The sequence below is a fragment of the Plectropomus leopardus genome, chromosome 9 (genome assembly GCF_026936395.1).
Source record: "Plectropomus leopardus strain MGB_pleo_1.0 chromosome 9, ASM2693639v1, whole genome shotgun sequence".
Classification (NCBI taxonomy): Eukaryota; Metazoa; Chordata; class Actinopteri; order Perciformes; family Serranidae; genus Plectropomus; species Plectropomus leopardus.
In genome coordinates, this window is record NC_142184.1 from 6139717 (window position 1) to 6160911 (window position 21195).

At 40.0% G+C, this 21195-nt stretch overlaps 2 protein-coding genes across 3 annotated transcripts in view; one reads left to right on the forward strand and one right to left on the reverse strand.

The window, feature by feature from the left end:
- klhl21 (kelch-like family member 21) overlaps nt 1–20784 on the reverse strand; it is a 118222-nt gene extending 97438 nt beyond the window's left edge. Inside the window, exons 1-3 of one of the 2 annotated variants that reach the window (XM_088081818.1) lie at nt 20640–20768; nt 20475–20522; nt 9383–9535 (exon numbers count right to left, since the gene is read on the reverse strand). The gene's annotated coding sequence lies outside the window, so the exon portion shown is untranslated. Of the gene's footprint in view, nt 1–9382; nt 9536–20474 lie in introns of both variants that reach the window. The other variant, XM_088081817.1, reaches the window with a different exon arrangement.
- syt6a (synaptotagmin VIa) overlaps nt 1–21195 on the forward strand; it is a 79404-nt gene that overhangs the window by 52179 nt on the left and 6030 nt on the right. The window contains exons 2-6 of the mRNA XM_088081820.1: nt 1875–2280; nt 7021–7582; nt 16909–17029; nt 18052–18223; nt 19595–19745. Of these exons, the coding sequence (XP_087937946.1) occupies nt 1875–2280; nt 7021–7582; nt 16909–17029; nt 18052–18223; nt 19595–19745 (1412 nt within the window). The remainder of the gene's footprint in view (nt 1–1874; nt 2281–7020; nt 7583–16908; nt 17030–18051; nt 18224–19594; nt 19746–21195) is intronic.

Genomic DNA, 21195 nt, shown 5'->3' on the forward strand with positions numbered 1-21195 from the left:
TTCTATTGCATGATGAATATTTTTGATTCCCAGTAGTGGAATTAGTACTCAGATAATTTAATTTCAAATAATAATTTGCTTTCAAATCTCCAGCGATAATGATTCGCACAGGAATAATATTATACCATGTTTGCCGAAATATGGTAGGTTATGGTAATTTGCTCTGGAATTTTTAATTTACAAATAACAGACATGGCCGATTTGCATGGGATTACAATCACAGACGTCCTCTGCAATTACTACAAATTACCTGAGAACCCAATGTAATACTAGTCCCGTGCGAACAGGGCTTAAATGACTGGGTACAACAATTTTTGAAACAGTTTCAGTATTGAGCTGTAGGGCTGCATCGTGCATTCAGAAACATCCAGCATCATTTATAGTGATATCATTGTATTTTGATCAAGGATTAGTTAATTTGTACCATTTCATATACTGTTGGGCTGCTTTATCTTTATCTGTAACAATACATATAATATTCTAAAAAGTCATTTTTTCTGTAAAATACTTTACTGAGTATAGTACTGAGTACAGTACTTAAGTCGGCCGTTGATACTCTAAGTATTTTTTGGCTAAAAATACTTTCATACTTTTATTTGCATAAAATTTTGTATGCAGGACTTTTACTTATAATGGAGAATATTTCACTGTGGTATTGCAACTTTTACTTAGAGGTTCAGTTTGTAGGATTTAGGGGCATCTATTGGCAGAAATGTAATATAATAAAAATGTTGTCTTTAGAGTATAATCACATTAAAATTAGGAATTGTTGTTTTTGTTACCATAGAATTAGCTATTTGTAAACATTTAACTTTAAACTGCTTTATTCAGTGTATTAAATAATATTAAGTAAAGAATCATAAATTGCATGTATTCTATAAAAACCTAAGTTCACCTGCAGGTTTCAGTGCATGTCGCTGCTCATGTTTTGCTGAAGTAAGGAAAGGTTGCACCGGGTAAATATTAGAAAAGAGCTAATTCAATGTGCCTCAAAACAGCTTCCTGCTATCTCAGGGGTCCTGTGTGGAGACGAGGGTTCAGCGATCCTCTGAGACGCTGCACAGACGCTCCTCAGTGTGAGTTATTGTAGATAAATTCGGGAGGAAAAGAACACTCCAGCAAAATTGAGAAAATTAAATTCAATCCCGGCCGGAAAGAGCGGAAAACATTTCAAGTATCAGGTGCAGAAATATAATTACTTGAAATCAACTCTGGCAGGTGTCCCAAAAGGCAAAAGCCAGAGATACTGTACTGTGTGTTTTCTGTTTGTTTCTTTTCCCCCTTCGGTCCCCGTGAATCGTCGCAGAGTGCTTGTCAGCATTCTTGGTATGTCTCCAGGTCTTTGTGTGCAGGTTGTTCCCCAGAAAGCATATTCAAAACGCTGGAAAATAAATGAGTTTGACCGTGCACGGCTCCTTTTATCTGTTTCATGGTAAAAAAAAAATCCCAGAGGAAGGCGTCTGACACTTTCTTTTCTCATGAGTAACTTTTTTATAAGTCAGATAGATTATATTGTTTGCTTTTTTATCATTTGTCAGAGTTTAATTACTTTTACCTCTGATGTCAAAGAAAATTATCTATGTATGTGTATATGTGCATGAGTGCATACCCACATTTCCATACTATTTATTCTTTCCTTATCCCCTGGCTGAACTGTCTAATGGAGGCTACTTAATATTTATGAAGCACATCTCTCAGTATACTTGGTCCAGTGTATTTAGTCTTATATAAAAACCACCGATATAGCACCAGAAAATTCATGTCCTAATAGACCGTCTCTCTCTCTCTCTCTCCCCTGTCTCACCCTTGTAATCACCATCTGTTTGTCCATATTGTGTGATCCTCTGTTTCCGGTCCCCGTGGCTCGCCACCAGACGCTTCTTTTGGCCTCCTGCTCGGTGTGTTTGTGGTCTGCGGCCTGGCTCTGCTGGGCCTCCTCACATTTATCTCCTGGAAGCTGTGCCGTGCACCTTGGCGAGCAAAGGCCCGTTTCCCCAGCCCATCCCTCGCCACGGCCTGTGACCCAGAGGACTGCGCGCTCCAGCCGCCTCCCCTTCTGCCCAGCCCCCTGCAGCAGCAGCAGCAGCCGCCGCCGGTCACCATGGCGACAGAGAAGGTGAAGGACCCCATGGGCTCCATAGGTTTCCTGGAGGCTGCGGTGAAGATAAGCCATACATCTCCCGACATCCCCACCGATGTGCAGCTCTCCATGAGGGAGCACTTCCTGCGCCGCACGCAACGCATGCAGAGGCAAACCACTGAGCCGACTTCCTCCACTCGGTTAGTCTTACACACGCATGTAAGACTGTTATGTGCTTATTCATGTGTAAATATGCTAAGGGATACATACGAGCATGCATGTGAGCACTCATAGGCAAATTTGAAGACACACATTTATGTAGGACCAATAATCCAACATGAATTACAAGGAAAAAATGTAAAACGCCTCACTGCTAAACATGGAATATTTAAAGTGAGTAGGCATCAAATACATTAAATATATCACTAATGAGGGGAGAAACTTTCTCTCTAAGCAATTTGGTATCTACAAAGTTAATTATAATAAATACCGTAGATGGTGTTGCCTCAGAGGCATCTCTTTGTAACTCATAATGGTACGGCTAATTATATGTGATGGGTTCTTCATGAGAATTTATGGATTAAAGGAGAGGAAAAAAAGCATTTTGCTGTAGTAATTCTAGCAGAACTGCACATTTTCACCATTTTAATAAGCGGACATCAGTAGTTGTGTTTATTATGCAGCACGACTTTAAAAAGCACATCTATTTGTTCACGGACTAAAGCAGCAAAAATTTCCATTTAGGGTCCTGACAAAGCAAACCACTGGTCATCCTCAGGTCCTCGTTTGGTGCGTATTGGGCTGTCACTGTGCCTTTTTCTGTTATAACTGTTGTTATTTCATAGATATAGGTCAGTTTTATCTTGACTTTCTTATTTTCACTTGCACCTTTTATTGTATTTTTTCCATTCCTCACACAAAAGAGCAGACAAACCCAGTGCAAAGCAAAGAAAAGCAAACTCAGCAGTGTCGTATGCAAATCAGACGAATTCTTAAAAGGTCCAGTGTGTAGGATTTTGGGTCATGCATTGGCAGAAATGGTACTTTATGTTCATAACTATGTTTTCATAAGTCTACTTTCACTATAATCTGAAAATAAGAACTGCTGCGTTAGTTACATTAGAATCAGTCTGTCATGTTTATTCTGCAGAACAAACAGATCAAACTCTGGCTCTAGAAAGGGCCATTTGCATTTTTGGCCACCATGGTTCTCCTACAGCAGCGGTCCTCAATGTTTTTCAGGCCACAGGCCCCTTAGCTCAAAGCAAGAGCGCAGGGACCCCCTACTACATATTTTGTATAAAAATGAGTTCAACTAGAAATAATTCTCTGAATGTTTTTCAGGTCTACTCTTGGTTGCCTGTAGCTGCAGCAGTCAGCAGCAGTTGTAGCGTGACTTAGTGCGTTAACTTCACCCTCTACACTTTCGCTGCTGGCTTCTGAGGTGGACGGTGTGTCAGAGTCTCTTAGAAATACAAAACAATCCATCGTGGTTTACAATAATGTCCGTACACTTGACATACATAATAATACACCTGTTTGTCCAGTATGTGGAGAGAAAAAAACGGTGTGCTGCGTTGTGTTTGAGTTATACCTCGCTCACATGATTGCACAAGGTTCCATGTTTAGCCTCATTTATGTAAACGAAAATAAGTTTTATGAAAAGGAGAATTTATCTTCGCTAATAATATTTTGGATTCACGTTAATGTCTATTTCCACACACATTTTCCTTTAAAAACTTTAATTATTTAAATCCATTAGCTATTGTTTGAGGTAAAGAGATGAAAACATTCAAATATAGAGTACACCTAAAATGAAAGGCTATTGAGATTTTTCTTAGGGGGTTAAAGTATGTTTTGCTGCGGCCCAGTCCACAGCAGGACATCGCTTAGCTTCTGTGCTGATGTTGTGGGACTGTACTTTATTTATCAGAGGAGGGGGGTGGCTAGGGTGTGACATTTTTTATTTAAAATAAATATAAAATACTACATCTCCCTTCAGCCAAAATTAAAAACACAAGTCCCTCTTCAGTGCTTAGATTTTCTTAAATTGCCTGCCACCCCTAATAACTGACGAACAGTCCCTATCTGTAACCACAGATAGGTGGTGTTCACATGACTGAATAGTTCAACTTCCAATCACACCGTTTTCAAGAAATTGGACTTTGGTCGATTTCAGCCAGAAAAGGTCCAGTTTTAGTCAGACAAACACAATAATTTGACTTTTTCTAACATCATGTAAATATTGCTACATACCACTTAATCCTACACAGTGGACCTTTAAATCAGTATTCCAAACATACAACAGTACTGAAAGTGTCGTGAGAATAACACACTAGCTTTCTATGATAATTGCTTTCATGCATTTTTATAACAACACAAATACAGGCCACAGGCAGCTTGTTATTTCATCTCACACAGGGAAGAACTCAGCCAGCCTCTGGGTGTTGTCTTTCATCTACTGCAGCTTTAAGAGAAGACGTCAGGTGACATGAGGTGACACAATTCGTCACCCTTTTTCGACACGCGTGTGCTGGCTTGGTTTAGTTTGACTCAGCACATCATCCCATCTCGGCAGGGATTTGCATTTCCATTACAACAAGGCTACCTGCATGAAGGTGTGACTTTAACTGATTACAGCTTGTCTTGAGCGAGGACATTTATAAGCCGCAGACTGATAAACAGCTAAAGGTCCCCTGTTATTTTGCTGCAAGTGTTTGTTTTTTTTTTTTAATCCCACAGCACAGCAAGTAAAAGTTTACCTGTTGGAGATTAGCCGTTTGCAGAGGCCCAATAACCTGCTGTCTGCAGCTCTTAAGCCAACATCTCACTGTTTCTGCCTACACTCTTCCTCCCTGCCGTGTCAGGAAAGTTTTTTTTTTAGATGAAAATCCACTAAGTTAATAATTCAGTGATTTAACACATTAAACACATTTAATTTCCTATAGATTCTTTACAATAAAAGTGACCCGTTATTTAGTTATGTAAAAGCCATTATTGTGAAGCAGCAAAATAAGGAAAGTTGATTTCATCAGCAGTAACTTAACACAACTTACAGTACAGATAAAACCAAACACATCTAAAGTGAAAACAGGGACGGAAAAAAGAAACAAAACTACAAACCATGGAGATTCAGTAAGAAGCTACAAAAGTACTAAGAGCTGAACAAAAAGACTTTAAAAACATCTTTCCTCTAGTCTCGCCTGCACAGACGTAATTTGAGCCTCGTAACACACACATTTTTCTCAGGGGGATAAGGGAGGTCGTAGGGGTTCGCTACAGTCTGCCAAACTTCACCGCTACCTGCTTGGAGGTGGTCAGGTGCACTTTTGGCCCTTCTCCAGAGATGATCCATCTCCAGCACAGCCCGGAGTGTCTTAGCTGATACTAGAAAGACAAACTGGGGCAGCATGGTTTGACTCGACATGGCCAAATGTGGTATGGGAAAAAGGGTGCCAGGATTGGCCAAGGCCAAACATCGGACTGAACTGCATTACCGAATTTTACCAGGTGTCCCTCATGATTACGCAGTCAATCCTAAGTGGAACATAATAAAATGAGTGTCTATTACGTAGCATTGTGTAACAAAAGAGCTGTCTGTCCACACTGATGCCAAGTCTATTGCTATGGTCCTACGTTTGTAACATTACTCTCCAAATCACAAATCACTACATATTGTGATATTCACTGAAAATTACATACAGCAAAGATAGCCAACAGCAAGTAACATTAGCCTAGCTTGTTATTAGCAATCGTCAATAAACTCAGCAGAAACTTTCAGCTATCTGGTGATCTCCCTCCAGCCAGCTGACACTATGTTTAAGTTTTGTGTAAATAATTCCTCATTTCAACTTCATGAATCAGCCGGTCCTCATCCACTGTGGTGCTTTCAAAGAGAGTGACGGATATAAATAGAAACTCACTAACAAAAGATCATCTGTCACACCTGCAGAAAGGAAGGACAGCTCTTTCACTGACTTCAAATCTCAAATGTTGTCATGTTGAGATAGTTTTAGTAATTTTGTTAACTCTTACTTTATTCAAGTTTTTTCCACAAGCAGGCATGCAAACCATAACACTGCATAACAATACCTGATTAGTCCATTAATGCAAAAGAAGTGATGGCATTGCACAGTAAGAGGCACAATATGATGAGGTTAAATAATGACTATTTTGCGCATCAATCTGATTCATGTGTGTCCCCAATTCAGACATATGTCAAGAGTTTTTATCTTTGTGAGTCTAAATTACATTGAAATCCCAGAGATTCCAATGGTTTCTTCCATTTCTGCAAAAACAGATGAGTCCAGCAGTCAATATAATGACCTATTCTTTCCAGAGTCATAACCCAAGAGATCAGAGATTTCCACATGGAAGTTTTAGTCTTTTTAATAGACTAACTCTGTCATCTCCTCTCATAACCCCAAAAAGTAAACAAGCACAGTGTGCGCCGCTCTTCCCCCTTTCTCCCTCTGCTGAAATTTGATTTCTCTCTTGTTGCCGAAAGCGGCCGCCTCAGCTTGGCAGTAAATTACACAATCTGTATGACACTAGTTGCTCCATTAACAAATTTACAAACATAATGTTATATTAATCACGCTGTCATAACTCTTATTACTAATGCAATTTGGATTTATCTTGTGATTTAGGCTTCTTATAAAATTGCCAGAACGTAACATAATGACAAATGTCAGTTCAGCCGGTTTGCATAAATCAAAACCATTTAAGCTTGTACGCCGGACCAGACCAGCAAAACAGGAAAACAACCCAACCCTAGTCAGCACTACTTGTTTGAGGTCAACTTGGTGTGTCAGGGTCCTCGAATACAAAATTTTCCTCCACTGACTTTAATACTTCCCTGTTTTGAATTTCTTCAGCTGAAACCACAAGCCATTCCCTGTCACTCACTCTCTTTCTTTCTGTCTTTCCTGTCCCTGCAGGCACAATTCATTCAAAAGACACCTGCCCAGGCAGATGCAGGTAGGCAGTCTAGATCTGGGAAATGACTACGTGGCGGACAATGACGAAAAGCCCACCGGCATCGGCCGCATCCAGCCAGAGCTCTACCAACAGAAGACTCTGGAATCGGAGGATTCCTCCAAGCACGGCAGCAGCAAAAACTGTGGCAGGATTAATTTCTCTCTCAAGTACGACTATGAAAATGAGGCCCTCATAGTCAACATCCTCAAAGCGGCAGACCTGCCTGCCAAGGACTTGTGCGGCACATCTGACCCTTACGTGAAGGTGTACCTGCTGCCTGACCGCAAAAAGTTCCAGACTCGTGTCCACAGGAAGACCCTCAACCCCACATTCAGCGAGAGCTTCCAGTTTCCTGTGCCTTACAGTGACCTGCCGGTCAGGAAGCTCCATATGAGCGTCTTTGACTTTGACCGGTTTTCACGTCATGACATGATCGGGGAGGTGGTGCTGGACAACTTGTTTGAGACGTCGGACCTCTCCAGAGAGACGAACATATGGAGGGACATCCAATACGCCACCACTGTAAGAATCTATTGGCTTTTTTGTGTTTCTTATGGATTCAGTATCAAATGACAGATTGTAACTTTTACCGTTTGTTAGATGAAACATAAGCATCTCAATGTAATCTATAAAACCAGGGTCAAAGCTACCAATCAGCACACCGAGGTCATGTCTTTTTCTGGAAACTTGAAGGGGGGGGTCAAGTCGGCAGCTACTGTATATGTAATTAACAGAATTTCTGGCAGATCATTTTTTGTTGACATGCCGTTGATCATGACACCTGATAAATGTTCTGCGTGCCAGACAATCGATTAGATTTCTGGCACTTTAGAAGTTTTGGTCAGCTGTCTTGCATTCAGAGCAGGCATTTGGGAAATCGGACTGTGGAAATGGTCAAACAAGGTCATTATACACTGGAGTGAGCTTGTTTTAAAGCTATATAAAGATATAGTGGAGTGATGGCATCCTGAGCAGAAAATGAAATCATGTTACCTCTGTGTGTGTTGTAATCTGAGCTTTTCTGTGGTTTGTTGTGGTAACATACATGCATGTTAGTGCATGTGTTTATCCAGAGACCATTGATAAACTGAGACAACGCACTTCAGATTCCTTTCCTGTATCTGTGTCATGTGGGTTTCACCACTTTAGGAGATTAACAGTAGCCCTGAATCTATTCATTTCTATGGAAAACGTTAACAAGAGTACAGATTTTGAATGTTCCCTAAGTCCTGTATTCGTTAAAGTAAATAATGGACCCACTCCTTACGAGCATCAGCCCCTCTAAGCATTCTGACACCGAAAAGGCATTTTTTCACACTGACATATCAGGAGAAAATTAACTTTGTTTTAGACATGTCTCTGTTTTTTGCAACATAGTCTTGTGAGATTTGGCAACAACCGACGACAGTTGATGTCAGAAATTAAGCAAGCAGATAAAAACAAGCGGTAAAACGAGGAACAAATGTACTGTATATAGTGTTGTATTGTTCTGAATCACATTTTAACCATCCACACAAAGTTAACTACCCTTCTAAACGAGGTTTGGGTATGCAGGGGAGAGATGACCAGGCCCCCTTAGGAATGAATACCATTTCATATCACTGGCACAGCTTGTAATGAGATATCAGGTCCAGACAACTTTTAAGCTCTGAATTTTGCATGGAGCCCCTTTAATAATAGTGGGGTAGTATTCTACATGTTGTGTCTAATCTAAAGTCTTGGACTGAGACTCCTGTAACAAGAACACTAACTTGCTGCAACTTGTACACAGTAATGGTACCTCTCTCTTATTAGTCAACAATGAAGATAGGACATGCATTTTCCCGCAAAGTTAGGACGCGATTGTCTTGTTTGAATATTGGCAATATCACTGATGAAACTGACAGGAGGTTCCTTGCTTACATGAAATTCGTCCACACAGTGCAAGCATAAGAGTTGTGATTTACAGTGCAGTGTGGGCTGACAAGACATACAAGATTATAAAACTGCACATCCTCTGCTCAGTTTAAGCAAACTTGCGGAAGCTTATACATTCACCAATGAAAAACTTAATCTTTCATGAGCTGATTCTGGAACTTTTTTACTAAATAGTTTATTTGTGGTGCAATGACCAGCACAAGCAGCATTCTGACAGTTTTAATTTGTGGAAATTGGCTTTGTTATGTGCTGAATATAGACACATTAGAACTAGGTGTGTCCCTAGCCAAAAGTCACTGTGTAGTGTTACGAGACTAACAACTCAAGGAGCAGCCACCGGTCAAAAGGAGAGCAGCAATGACTTAGCGTAAGAAACTGAAAGGTAGTGGGTATTTTGGGGCTTACTTTGAGTTGGCTTCAGTGGCTAAACCAAGGAGTGTTCCTCAAAGACTTCTTCAAGTGTTGCTGTTTGTGGTTTGTCCAAGCAGAAAATCTGGCGGTGGTAGTCTTGACGATTCTCGTCCAGAATCTCCGTCCAACAGTAGCTCAGCAAAGCAGCTGGTCAGAAGAACAAAGGAAAGTGACAACGTTAATGTCATTTGTTGAGCTGTTCTTGTCATGCTTTGCTATGATTTATCAAGCTGTTTTAAGAACAATGGGACCATTGATGTGACTGGCTAAGAGCTTTTTTATTTAATATAATACCATATCTGACCTACGTTTGACTCCAGCTCGACCTTTTGCACTTAACACTGTTGCAAAGCCACCAAAATAGCAAGTATGCTTGGAGACAGCCACGCTGTCCCCAAGACCTTTAACTTTGAGCTGGGTTTTGCACTTATGCTGGTAAAAAAGGGCACAAAATGTCAAATGTAACAACTTTTAGGCCAATAAATAAAGGATTCACTAATCCTCCATCTGAGCAAAACTCAGCATCCTCATGCAGGGATTAAAAATTGCAAGAAAATCTAACCGAACAGTGACTAAATAATTAAAAATGCCTGGCCAACATTTTCTGAGAGGTTAAGGGGTGTGTCGCGGGAATTAAAATCCTGTGTGCAGCCCCGTAATTTGAATCAACAAGAAATGCAGTAAAACAGCAAACGCATTATCAAGAATCAGATACACCGTTTGTTTTTTTCCACCTACAGAAACATAATTGTCACTTATTAAAATACATAAAGGGACTGACTGCAGTTGGGAGATGTTAACATCTCAAACAAAAGATTTTTCTGACTCACAGCTCACTTATGCAATTATTTTTCTGTTGGCTTTGTTACTTGTAGATGATGTTGGGTTGTTTTCGAGAACAAAGTGTTCCTCGTCACTTTATCACCTCCACAGAGCACTTATGTCTGGGAGTTCATCCCCTGAAGTTGTTGAGCTTGAGCTTCTTCAAGGGTTGCTCGATAATCTCAGCGTTATTGCTTAGAAGGCAGAAAAGCAGGCGGCCCTCTTCTTGGCACACAAACTTTATTGAACAACCAAATGATTTTATGACAAAATCCCTTGCTCACATTAAACTCAAGATTGGCAACATAAAGAATGCACAGATGGTGGAGTTCGAAACAAAAAACAAACACAGAGTGAAGTGCAACACAAGTCTAGGGTTAGTAAACACTATGCAGCTTAATGAGTGGAAGAGACACCAGTATTTAGCAGAGGAAAGAAGTGTGAAAGAAAGAGCCAGCAGCTTTCCTCAGTTCATAGATCAAGCAGAGATAATCATCAATAACACCAACTCAGGACGACTAAGATAAGGAGTGTGGGGGCGAGCAGTAAACTTATTGACTTCAGTCTATTTCTCATGTGTGTTCGATCTGAGGTTTATACATGCTAATGCGTGCCATAAATGGAGGAGTTTATTTATCATGTGGAGGTGACTAAAAACAAAGAGGTAATCATTCTTTAAAATAAGGCATCTATAGTTTAGACCTCAATAAATAAAGCAGTGAAAATGTAAATACGCTACACTGACTAATAATAAATTGAACTGAAGGACTCGTGCTGCATACAGTCTATGAGCGACGATGTAAAAGTGTGACCGAGTCGCTGCTGAAGTGTTGCTCAAGCACCCATTAACGTAGTTAGGTCGTCACAGGTTTGTGTGATTTTGCTGGCTGTAACAAAGCACAACAAATTAACATCATCTAAGAGTTGTGTTTGGTCAACAAATTATCTGTGCTTTTCATAAATGTCTGAGCCCTATTTGAACATAATTTTGCTGCCTCGTTGTATCCTCATGTACACTGCAATACACAGAAAAGCTAGTGTAGCATCACTTAACTCAGCTAAATAACACAGAACCGAAGCTACAAACAAAAACGTATGATTGGTTGAGTCATCGACAGCTCAACTTTTGTTTGTAGTGCATCATATCCATCATCAAACAAGATTCAGGCGTCAGTTTGTAGCTTCATGTCTCCACCTTCCAGTGAAAATGAGTTTGTGTTGCTCATAAAGTGAAGGCAGCACAAGAGTCTACTGCCATGCTAACAGCTAAATGCTAATGTCAACATGCTAAGATGCTTACAATGACAGTGGTAACATGCTGAGGTTTAGCAACCCCGCCACCTCAACCCAGTGTTGTAGTCAAGACCTTACTAACCCGAGACCAAGACCTGACAGAGATCAGAGTCGAGACAGAGACCAAGACGTAAAACACAGGATGAATGACAATTTTGGGGGGTCAAATTTTTCCTTTTTCACAGATTGGGGCGGACCTGACCCCCGGTCTCTCCGTGATTATTACGGGCATGGTAGAGGGGGTCTAAATTGGGAGAAATACGAGAGAAATGTAACAGTGGGAGGACAGCGAGGGAGGGCAGTAAAAAGTGGAAGTCTCAAGTATGGGGGGGGCAAGTATGGTCGTAGTCTCGACCAGTCTCAATAGAGACAAGACCGGGTCAAAATCAATTTGATTCCGAAACGAGACCAAGATCCTCTAAAAGTGGTCTCGATACCAGTCGCAAGACCCAAACCGATCTCGGGTACTACAGTGCTACCTCCACCTTAACAGGTTCTTCAAGAGCGAAGCTAAAAACTCAAAGAACACATCAAATAGACTTTTGATATCATGACTGACAGCTGTATGTGCCAATTGGTGGGCTCATGATCAATGTTGCAACTTGCGACTGTGTCGAATGTGCGTATGGGTGGGAACTCGATACCATGGCCGAACTTTCTTGTTTCGGCAGCTCAGACTCCGAAAGCACAAAATCCAAGCAACGTATTCAAGATATTTTTGGCTTTATTTTTGTACAGAGAGAGGAAATAGAGGTGCGTTGTCCATCTTGGTATACAGCCTATGGGTTGGAGATTGGATCCGTTACAGCATCTTGGAAGAATTTTCGCATGAAATTTTGTGCCAATCCATATAGTAGATAGTTTCACTTGATAATTGAGGCACTCTGCTTCGACCTTTGGGAACCATCAACGTCTGTATGTCTGTAATGATATATAACTTTAGATATTCTGTAGAAGTTTCAGTCAGGATCAAAGTCATGGGCTGACCTGACGACCTATCGACAGACTGACATCCCTGGAGCTTTGCCGCTAGTGTGGCTAAAATGTGATTAATGCAGTTCAGATGATACGGCCTGGCATCAAAACCGCCTGTGTTTCTACAAGCACAATCAAAGTGTCACTTCATGCTTTTACAACACTTGACATTTCTGCTGCACTCTCACATTACGGCTGAACCTTCACACCCTTCAAACGAAATCCCTCACTTCCCACAGCAGAGCAAGCCAAACCGCAGCTGTAAGTGTGAGGAGACGTTAAGACTGCAGCGCTCACACAGACGTGCTGGGGTTTGACAATCAGCGGGGTTCTCACCGAGCTCATTCGAGGTGATTAGGGGTCTGTGCGACCTTAATACTGTTTGTGGGGCTAAGAACTCGCATGAGGGAGATAACAGGGCTTTCATTAGTTCAGTGAGTACTCAAACAAGATGTCTCCACACAAGTGAAAGCTAATGTTTCAGTCGGCAGGTTGTCTCAGAAGCAATTTAAAGTATAGAAAACATTTTTACATGAGGGAGCTCGCTGATACGATTCTCTTTAAAAAACAAAAAAGGCTCATTCACTTGTAAATTATGTGGGTAATTTAGGTTACATTATGTTAAAGTACCAAACTGTAAATTTGATTTTTGTTTTTATTCTCCCTCTTGATTGATGATGATCATCTGGAAACAGAATTTAGGTTTTTTGAAAACGTAATGAACGCTCTGTTTGGCAAAAGAGTTGATCGGGAGGTCGGCCATAATTTCAGAACTAAACCAAATAGTTTCAAGGAGAAATTGACAGCTAAATAACCTCAAGGACTTGAAGTGAAGCCCAGTTGTTCAACTTAATTAAATAGCTGTGTACTGTTGGTGGTGAGGCCTGTGGCACCTTTAACTACATCAGGGTACAAAAGAAAAACTCAGACAGGTTTTTTGTCTTAATTAGGATGATTTCTGATTTATTATTTACAATTTATCATCAAGAAATTCTGTTAAGATGAGAAGATGAATCTCATGTCTGTGCTGCAGTCCACTGCAAGCTGGAAGTCGATAATACAGAGTCCTGCGGCAAACCCACGTTCGTAAGTCAAGTCTCTGCGCTTCACAAGCATCTTCAGAGGACAGGGATTTTAGTGGTTAAGTGCTGTTATGCCGCACATAATGTAACCGCAGCAATGTGTTCTCGCCACCAGGATGGCATTACCAACTGATCGCTGAATAAGCGTCGCCAGACCTGGGTGTAGCACGGCACAGAGCATCCGAGCAACCAGTAAGGACCAAAGGCTGGGCAGTGGGCATGTTTCCACACAGGGTCCCAGACTAACACCTGCCAAATGCGGGTAGATTAATGGCCAGCTGCTACACTGGCGGGTAAATGTTTGTACCAAAAAAGTCACGTAACATGAAAAGCATGCTGGGTGTCTTTGTGGTGTCTTTAAGGGGTGCATTTTTTTGCTGCTCCGACTCACACATACACACACATACGTGGTGCAGCAGAACCTGAGCATCTCGAGCGCTGCTACTCTCCACTGACTGATCCACTATCGCTCACCCCCAGCCTGCTGCGAGCTCGTGTTGCACCCATACGAATAAAAGTAAATTAAGTACGTAAACTTTTAATACTTCAAGTGCTTTTTTTCTAATTGTGCTTACTTTTACCTAAGTAACATTTTCAATGTAGATCTTTTACTTGTAACAGTATTTTCACAGTGCGGTATAAGTACTTATACTCGAGCAAAGGAATTCTTCTTTCCACCACTGTTCATGATGGCGCCTCTTGGTTTTGCATTAATTCATTAGCTTTCCTGCTAAAGTCTCCATCTCATCTAACTAACAACATATCAGTTAGATCAGCACGCATCTTGTCCTGCTCTTCATTTTAAACCAGCGACCACCAGTGAAAAGTTCACTGTTCACGTCAGTCTGCAGGCTAGGCACTAATTAAGTGCTCAGCTGCAGCACATTAAACAGCATGTAAATGCACCTGCAAATGTCACTTTGGTCCATTTAAATGCTGAAGTGGCCCTTAATCTTAAATACCACTAACAACATGCTGTCTGACCGCAGCATGGTCGGACAGCATGTTCCCTTTTGTGTAACACTGGCACGCCACTCAAGCTGGCTGAGACAATTAGGAGCATTTCCGTTTTGCATTCTTTTCTTCCTTTTAACAATAAAAAATTACAAATAATACATTAAAAAAGGAGGAATTGTTTGCAGAGGGTTACGAAGCACGAGTTACTGGTACAATCTTACTGTACATCTCGTGAGATAAATGTGTGAACTTATTGACTCATTACAAACCAATCTAACAATGGTAAAGCCACAAAGCTTTTCCCCTTTTCAAACCTTTAATAAAATAAAATCAAAATGATGTATAATCCTCTGCCACTTTCAGGTGTGATCAGGCCTTTGGACTTTGGACAGAACCAGGCTTGCTTGTTTCCGCCTGTTTTCTTTCTTTGTGCTAAACTAAGCTCATTATCTCCATAGTTGAAGCACAAAATGGTACAAAATAAGAATAACTCATTCTCTAACTTGCACTGTGCTTTTCAGCAAACACTATCCATTTGTCTCTCAACACAACCCGCCTGCTCTCCTCCTGCGGCTCATATAAAACAAAGCTGCACTTACCAAACAAAAGACTCATAATGCAGTTATTTTTCAAGGCAAAGTACAAATTGAGAAGTTGCATTATTCTGCATCATATTAGCTCTTTTATACACCTTTGTGTGCAGTCTGTGCTCTAATTAGTTAGTTTACTAGTCTCAGCTGTAAGTCTGATCTTATTACTTTGGGCAACAGGAGGCATAAAACAGTTTTTTTCAATTTCATTACAGAAGTTAAGATGATAACACTTAACCCAGTGGTACTTTAAATATTTAAATCCTTTGTGTTAGTCTTAACCAGTGATGGAAAGTAACTATTAACTCAAGTAATGTACATGAGTGAATTTTTGAGGTACTTTACGTGAGTATTTCCATTTTATGCTACTTTATACTTCTGTTCTACTAGAATCCACCACTATTTATTTGATTGATTAAGTCACTATTTACTTTGCAGATTTAGATTATTTATACAAAATATGAATAAACTAATAAATGATGATACATTATTATAGGTTTAAGGAGCTGCATGCAACATTCAGAGTACATTTAGAGTTGGAGCAGAGATTGTCTGCACTCGGCTCTCAACATGGGGGTGACTGAGCCAGCGTCAGTGCTGACAGAGGAAACGATGTCAGTGATTAAGGCGGGTACTGGAGGATGGAGGTGTGCTGAACTGTATCCATTTCTCTTTATACATCAGTGATACGCACACAGTGACTCACGTACACTAACATGCACACACAGCTGGCCGAGCTACCAGTACCACAACAACACACAGAGAAACTCGGATTACGACAGCATGACTTCAATCTCTCCTCAGGAAGCCATCACTCCACTGTATCTTTACATAGCAAATATTAGTTCTCTGCTGCATAAATGCTCTGAATGTCACATACAAAACCACTGAGCTCTGCAACAGCATATATAGTTCAAATTATCCCACCTTTATCAGCTGCAGCATTAAATTCATGAACACATCATGCAACACTAATTATTATCCAGTAAAATTATATATGTGATTCTGAAATGGGCTATTCTGCATAATAAGTAATTTTAATATGTGTACTATAAGTAAATTTTAATCTAATACTTATGTACTTTTACTTAAGAATTTGAACACATGACTTTTACTTAAAACAGAGTATTTCTATGTGCGAGTATTGTGCTACTGTCACTTAAAGTCTGGGTAAAGTGATAATTAAAATGTGTTCTGTCACATCACAGAAACATGTGTTATTAAACACCGACCAAATGTGAATGACCAAAAAAATTGTTAAGTATGCAAAGACGGTCTCAAAATCATGAAAAAATGCACAGTACTCTCTGATCTGAACCGCTGGGGGCGTGCCGGCTGGAGGAGCGGAGGCCACGCCCAATAGCGGGACTATGCTAATGATGCTTCTCGTTTTTATATTGCTACATTGTCGGGGCGGGGTTATGCTGAGTATAGCTCCATTGCATCATCGAGGTATGGGTTTAGGCCAGCCCAAAAAATCTTAAAACAAGACAATGGTGAAAAAACAATCAACCGTCTAACTCATGTTTCAACAATCGGTTTCCAACATTTAGAATGTGTTTTAAAGCAAATCTCTGAATTCACTTTACCCGGACTTTAAGTAACAGATCTGAGTGCTTCTTCAACCTCCTGCTGCTTCACCAACTGTGTGAGCAGGCTATAAACAAAACACAGTATTGATCCTGGAAACAGCACATGAGGATGAGACACTTATTATACACGACTTTGGATCGTCTATGTGGAATATAAATGAGAAACTCAAAGAAATTTTTCGCTTGCGTGTGTGTTTTTTCTCTCACAGGAAAGTGTTGACCTTGGAGAGATCATGTTCTCACTATGCTACCTGCCCACCGCAGGCAGACTCACACTCACTGTCATCAAGTGCAGGAACCTCAAGGCCATGGACATCACTGGATACTCAGGTGTGTTTGCGGTTTTGCGTGATTCACTTGCTGCAGTGTCTCAACATCAACGATCCCTCTTTTAATATCCAATTGTAGGAACGTCAGATAAATTGAACAAACAGCGGAGAGTCGTCTCCGCAGCTGCATTCTGTTTATTTCAGCACTTATTAATATTCAGCACTTGCGATATTAAGACATTGTCAGCAAATAGTTGCAGGCGGTCTGTTTATTGTAATAGACTGCTGCGCCACTTTCCCATTCCCCCACAATCCTAATATCACTTGTAAAATGTGACATTTATTGTGCAATAAATGCCAGGGTTAAGGTGTAATTCTGAGTGAACGTGGCCTCTTTCGCTCTCATGTTTTATGACATTTCAAAATTTTAATGAGAGTCCACATTTGAATCCCTTTTTTTCTTAGTTTTTAGGGGTTTATCTGTCTGCCATTATCTCAATCTGTGCATCGTAAACCCGTGGCTATCAAATTGTGCCTTCAGGCTTGTTGGGCTGCAAAGCAAGCACTCTTGTTTGTTGTTTATAGATTCGGGGCAGCTTACATCTGACTAAAACGTGGCATAATGGATCATACGAGGCGATTTGCGACCGGCTGATGAAGATTGAGATCAGCATTCATCAGGAAGCTCTCTCAGTCATGCTGTTTAAGCTATCTATGGCCTCTCATGCTCGCTGTTTACACAAGCCGTTGACTCATCTACTTTTATACACATTAACCAATGCCAGCTCCTCCAGGGTTGCTTTCATGCCTAAGAAGACAAAAACCACACGCACTGGGTGATGAAATAGGCCACTGATGGCTCTATCTTTACCGAATTCTTTGAAGATGATTTGGCAGTCAAGGCAAACATTTGTAAAAGCTCTGTTCTTAATAATCCCACAAGCCTGATCTTCTCTTCATGCTAATTATTGCTCTGGCAGCTTCTGAAAAAAAAAAGATGGCTAACTTGAAGCATGATGAGATTTAATTATCAGCACTTCCTGTTTGGATGAAGTCACTTTTCCTCTCTCTCTCGCCGATCAGATCCCTACGTCAAAGTGTCGCTCATATGTGACGGGAGACGTTTGAAAAAGAAGAAGACGAGCATAAAGAAGAACACGCTGAATCCCACCTACAATGAGGCCATCATCTTTGACATCCCGCCCGACAGCATGGACCACGTCAGCCTGCACATCTCTGTCATGGACTACGACTTGTACGTACAAACCGATTTAAAACCAACAGACCAGGACAATAAATACAAAGTGTTTACAACAAAAAGCATAAAAGTCCCCCTCAACTCAAAAATGCATTTTGCATGTATGATATAATACCTATAATATCAACACGGTGCTTGAGTGACAATACAATATTATCGTGATTTTGAACATATTGTAATATGCTAAGTAGTGCAATATTGTAATATTTTACAAAACTTTTGTCAACGTCGGTTTTGTCATATAACATTTTCAGTTTCTTCATCTCACTTTAGTCATTTTTATTTTAGCAAAATGTTTCTTGTGGATTGAAAAGATGTTGATTTTATTAGTTTACTAGACTAACAAAAGTTACATTTTAATTTTTGCAGTATTAACACTTTAAATTAAAAAAAGATACTTGGCATTTGTGTATCAGTATAATATTGCTATGCAAAAAAAGCAATTCTATGCTGATGATTTTTCCCCATCACTATCTTGAGATCACAGCGGAAAAAGCAACAGCATCGTAGACGATATGTAAGGCCCCTAAATCAAGCACACTGTTACAGTTATGAGTTTGTTTCTATCGTTCATATTGCATCTTACAGATGTGTAGTATTACTTCTTGAGGGCAGAAAACACTGAGATGCCCTCTGTTGCCAGATACGTTGGAAATGAATTTAGGCATCAAATCTAGTTCATAACTAATCGTGGTCTAATATTCAACTTACACAAGTGTGAATAAATACATTAAAAACTCATTTTTAGTGACACAATTATTGTATACGCATAGATTCCTATCTTTTTCAATAAGAGCAAAGGAAAAGATTAAATTTTAAGATTTTTTGCAAATTTATTTTGGTAGAAATATGTATTCTTCATTTTTAAAATCATAGTTTTTCAGAAAAAGAGGAGTGCACTACAGCACCTCGACAGTATGAAGCTATAAAAGGAAAAAGGAAAAAGTGCAGACAGCTGACAGAATGAGAGCACGTGTGTTAAAGGTCAGATTTTTTTTAATACTGTGTAGTATAAAAGGAGCAGACACGATTTAGTAATCTAGCCTCTTGTGTTCCCTTTACTGTCTGCACTCATACTCAGGATTAAATCCGGCTGTGCTAATAATAGGGGATTAATAGGGCGTTCATTTACACTTCAGCCATTGTTAATGGAGCGATGATCTCCTTCCTGAGATGAGTCACAGCGACAATCAGCTGCAGATTCGCTGTATCAATCGTCAGGACAACCACACTCAGATGTCTGTCTCCTTTTATTACAAAATGTCCTTCTTGCAATTAGTGAGTGAAAAAAAACAACTTGATGTATGAGTTGTCTTGTCAGGTTAAGTCAGATGTGTTCATACGTTCAGTACGTGTGTGTCCCCACAGGGTAGGTCATAATGAGATCATTGGTGTGATGAGGGTTGGATGCCATGCAGAGGGACTTGGCAGGGACCACTGGAACGAGATGCTGGCTTATCCACGCAAGCCCATTGCACACTGGCACCCCCTGCTGGAGTCCAAGAAGTCTGAGAAGGAGGTGGGTTTGACTGAAATCATTTTCAGTGAGTACTCTGTGAGTATTTATCATTTAGGATGCAATATCAGGGGCTTAGATTGTAATTTCCAGCTCATAGTTTAAGGGGAGCCATGAGGCAATAAAGATTAACAGCATTGAGAAGGGCACAGATTACTCTGTATTACACTGAAATGTAATAAGTTAGATAAATATTTCAATTAATTCATTAAGGTAATTTATTACATTTGATTTCTTTTTGATTACTTCTCTAAGAAATGTTTTACATAGGGCAGTAAAGCTCAAAAGACCTATAAACACTGTATAACAGCAGGGTCGGTTCTAGGTATGGGCAGCATTTTAGGACATTTCTCGGATTTTTGAGATTTGGTCCGCAGGTATAATACCACGGAGTATCAAAATGCCACAAAATTGAGTTTGTTTATAAAAAAGCGTTGAATAAAAACATGAAAACTCACATTACCCACTGATTACAATTACATTTATTTTGTACTTTCATTACAGAAATTAGTTACATGTAACTAGTTACTCTCCAGCGCTGGTGGTTAAAGGAACAGCTGCATATTGGCGGTAATTACTGTAACCAACAGTCACTCAGCTGAAGCTGCAAAGGCAATTAAGCTAGGCTAACGCTACTTGCGTCAAAAACCAAACTCCGTCTCGGACTCGCAACTCAATCAAATCTGAACACACATACACAACACACGTATTTTTCATTTAATTGTCACTTACTCTTTCCGAGGATGTCATTATCATCGATTTCAATGGCGAAGAAACGTCCTTAAACCCGCGTAGAAATCACAGAAAAAAAGACGATAATCATGAATCCCGAACTTGCCTGAAAATTTTCACATTTTTAACTTTACTTCAGTTTCAGAGTACTGCGCTGATAGTGACCTTTAAATTCATGGATACAATGCAAACACGAACTTCTAATGGCTAATTCGGCGTATTATAAATGGTGCAAATTCTTCACAATTCATATAAATGTCTGTGTTTAAAAAGAAAATGTTACTATAGTCATTTCCGGCAGCCAGCTAGCTACATCCACCATTCACCTGAATCCATTATACCCATGTATACTTCCTGTTTACATCTCCCGAAGCATGATGGGAATTTTAGAAGTTTTGGGGTAAAAAAAAAATGCATAAATATAAATTTATTTTGTGCTGTACTTTCAATGTTTTCTTTACATTACTAAGGCTCAGAATGCCTTAACAAAGAGGGTTTTTTAATGTATTTAAACACATATTTATTTGTTTAATACTTTTTTGTTTTTCTGTGTTTACTTTATTCTTTCTTTTCTACAGAAATGTATTCATGTAGCACCTTTTCACTACTTGAAGCGAACAATAAAACTCAACACATTCAAAACACAGGGAGAATGAAACAAACTAAAATGTCGTAAACTAAATCAATGAGATGAATAGGCCAACAGCTCAGAATATGCCTT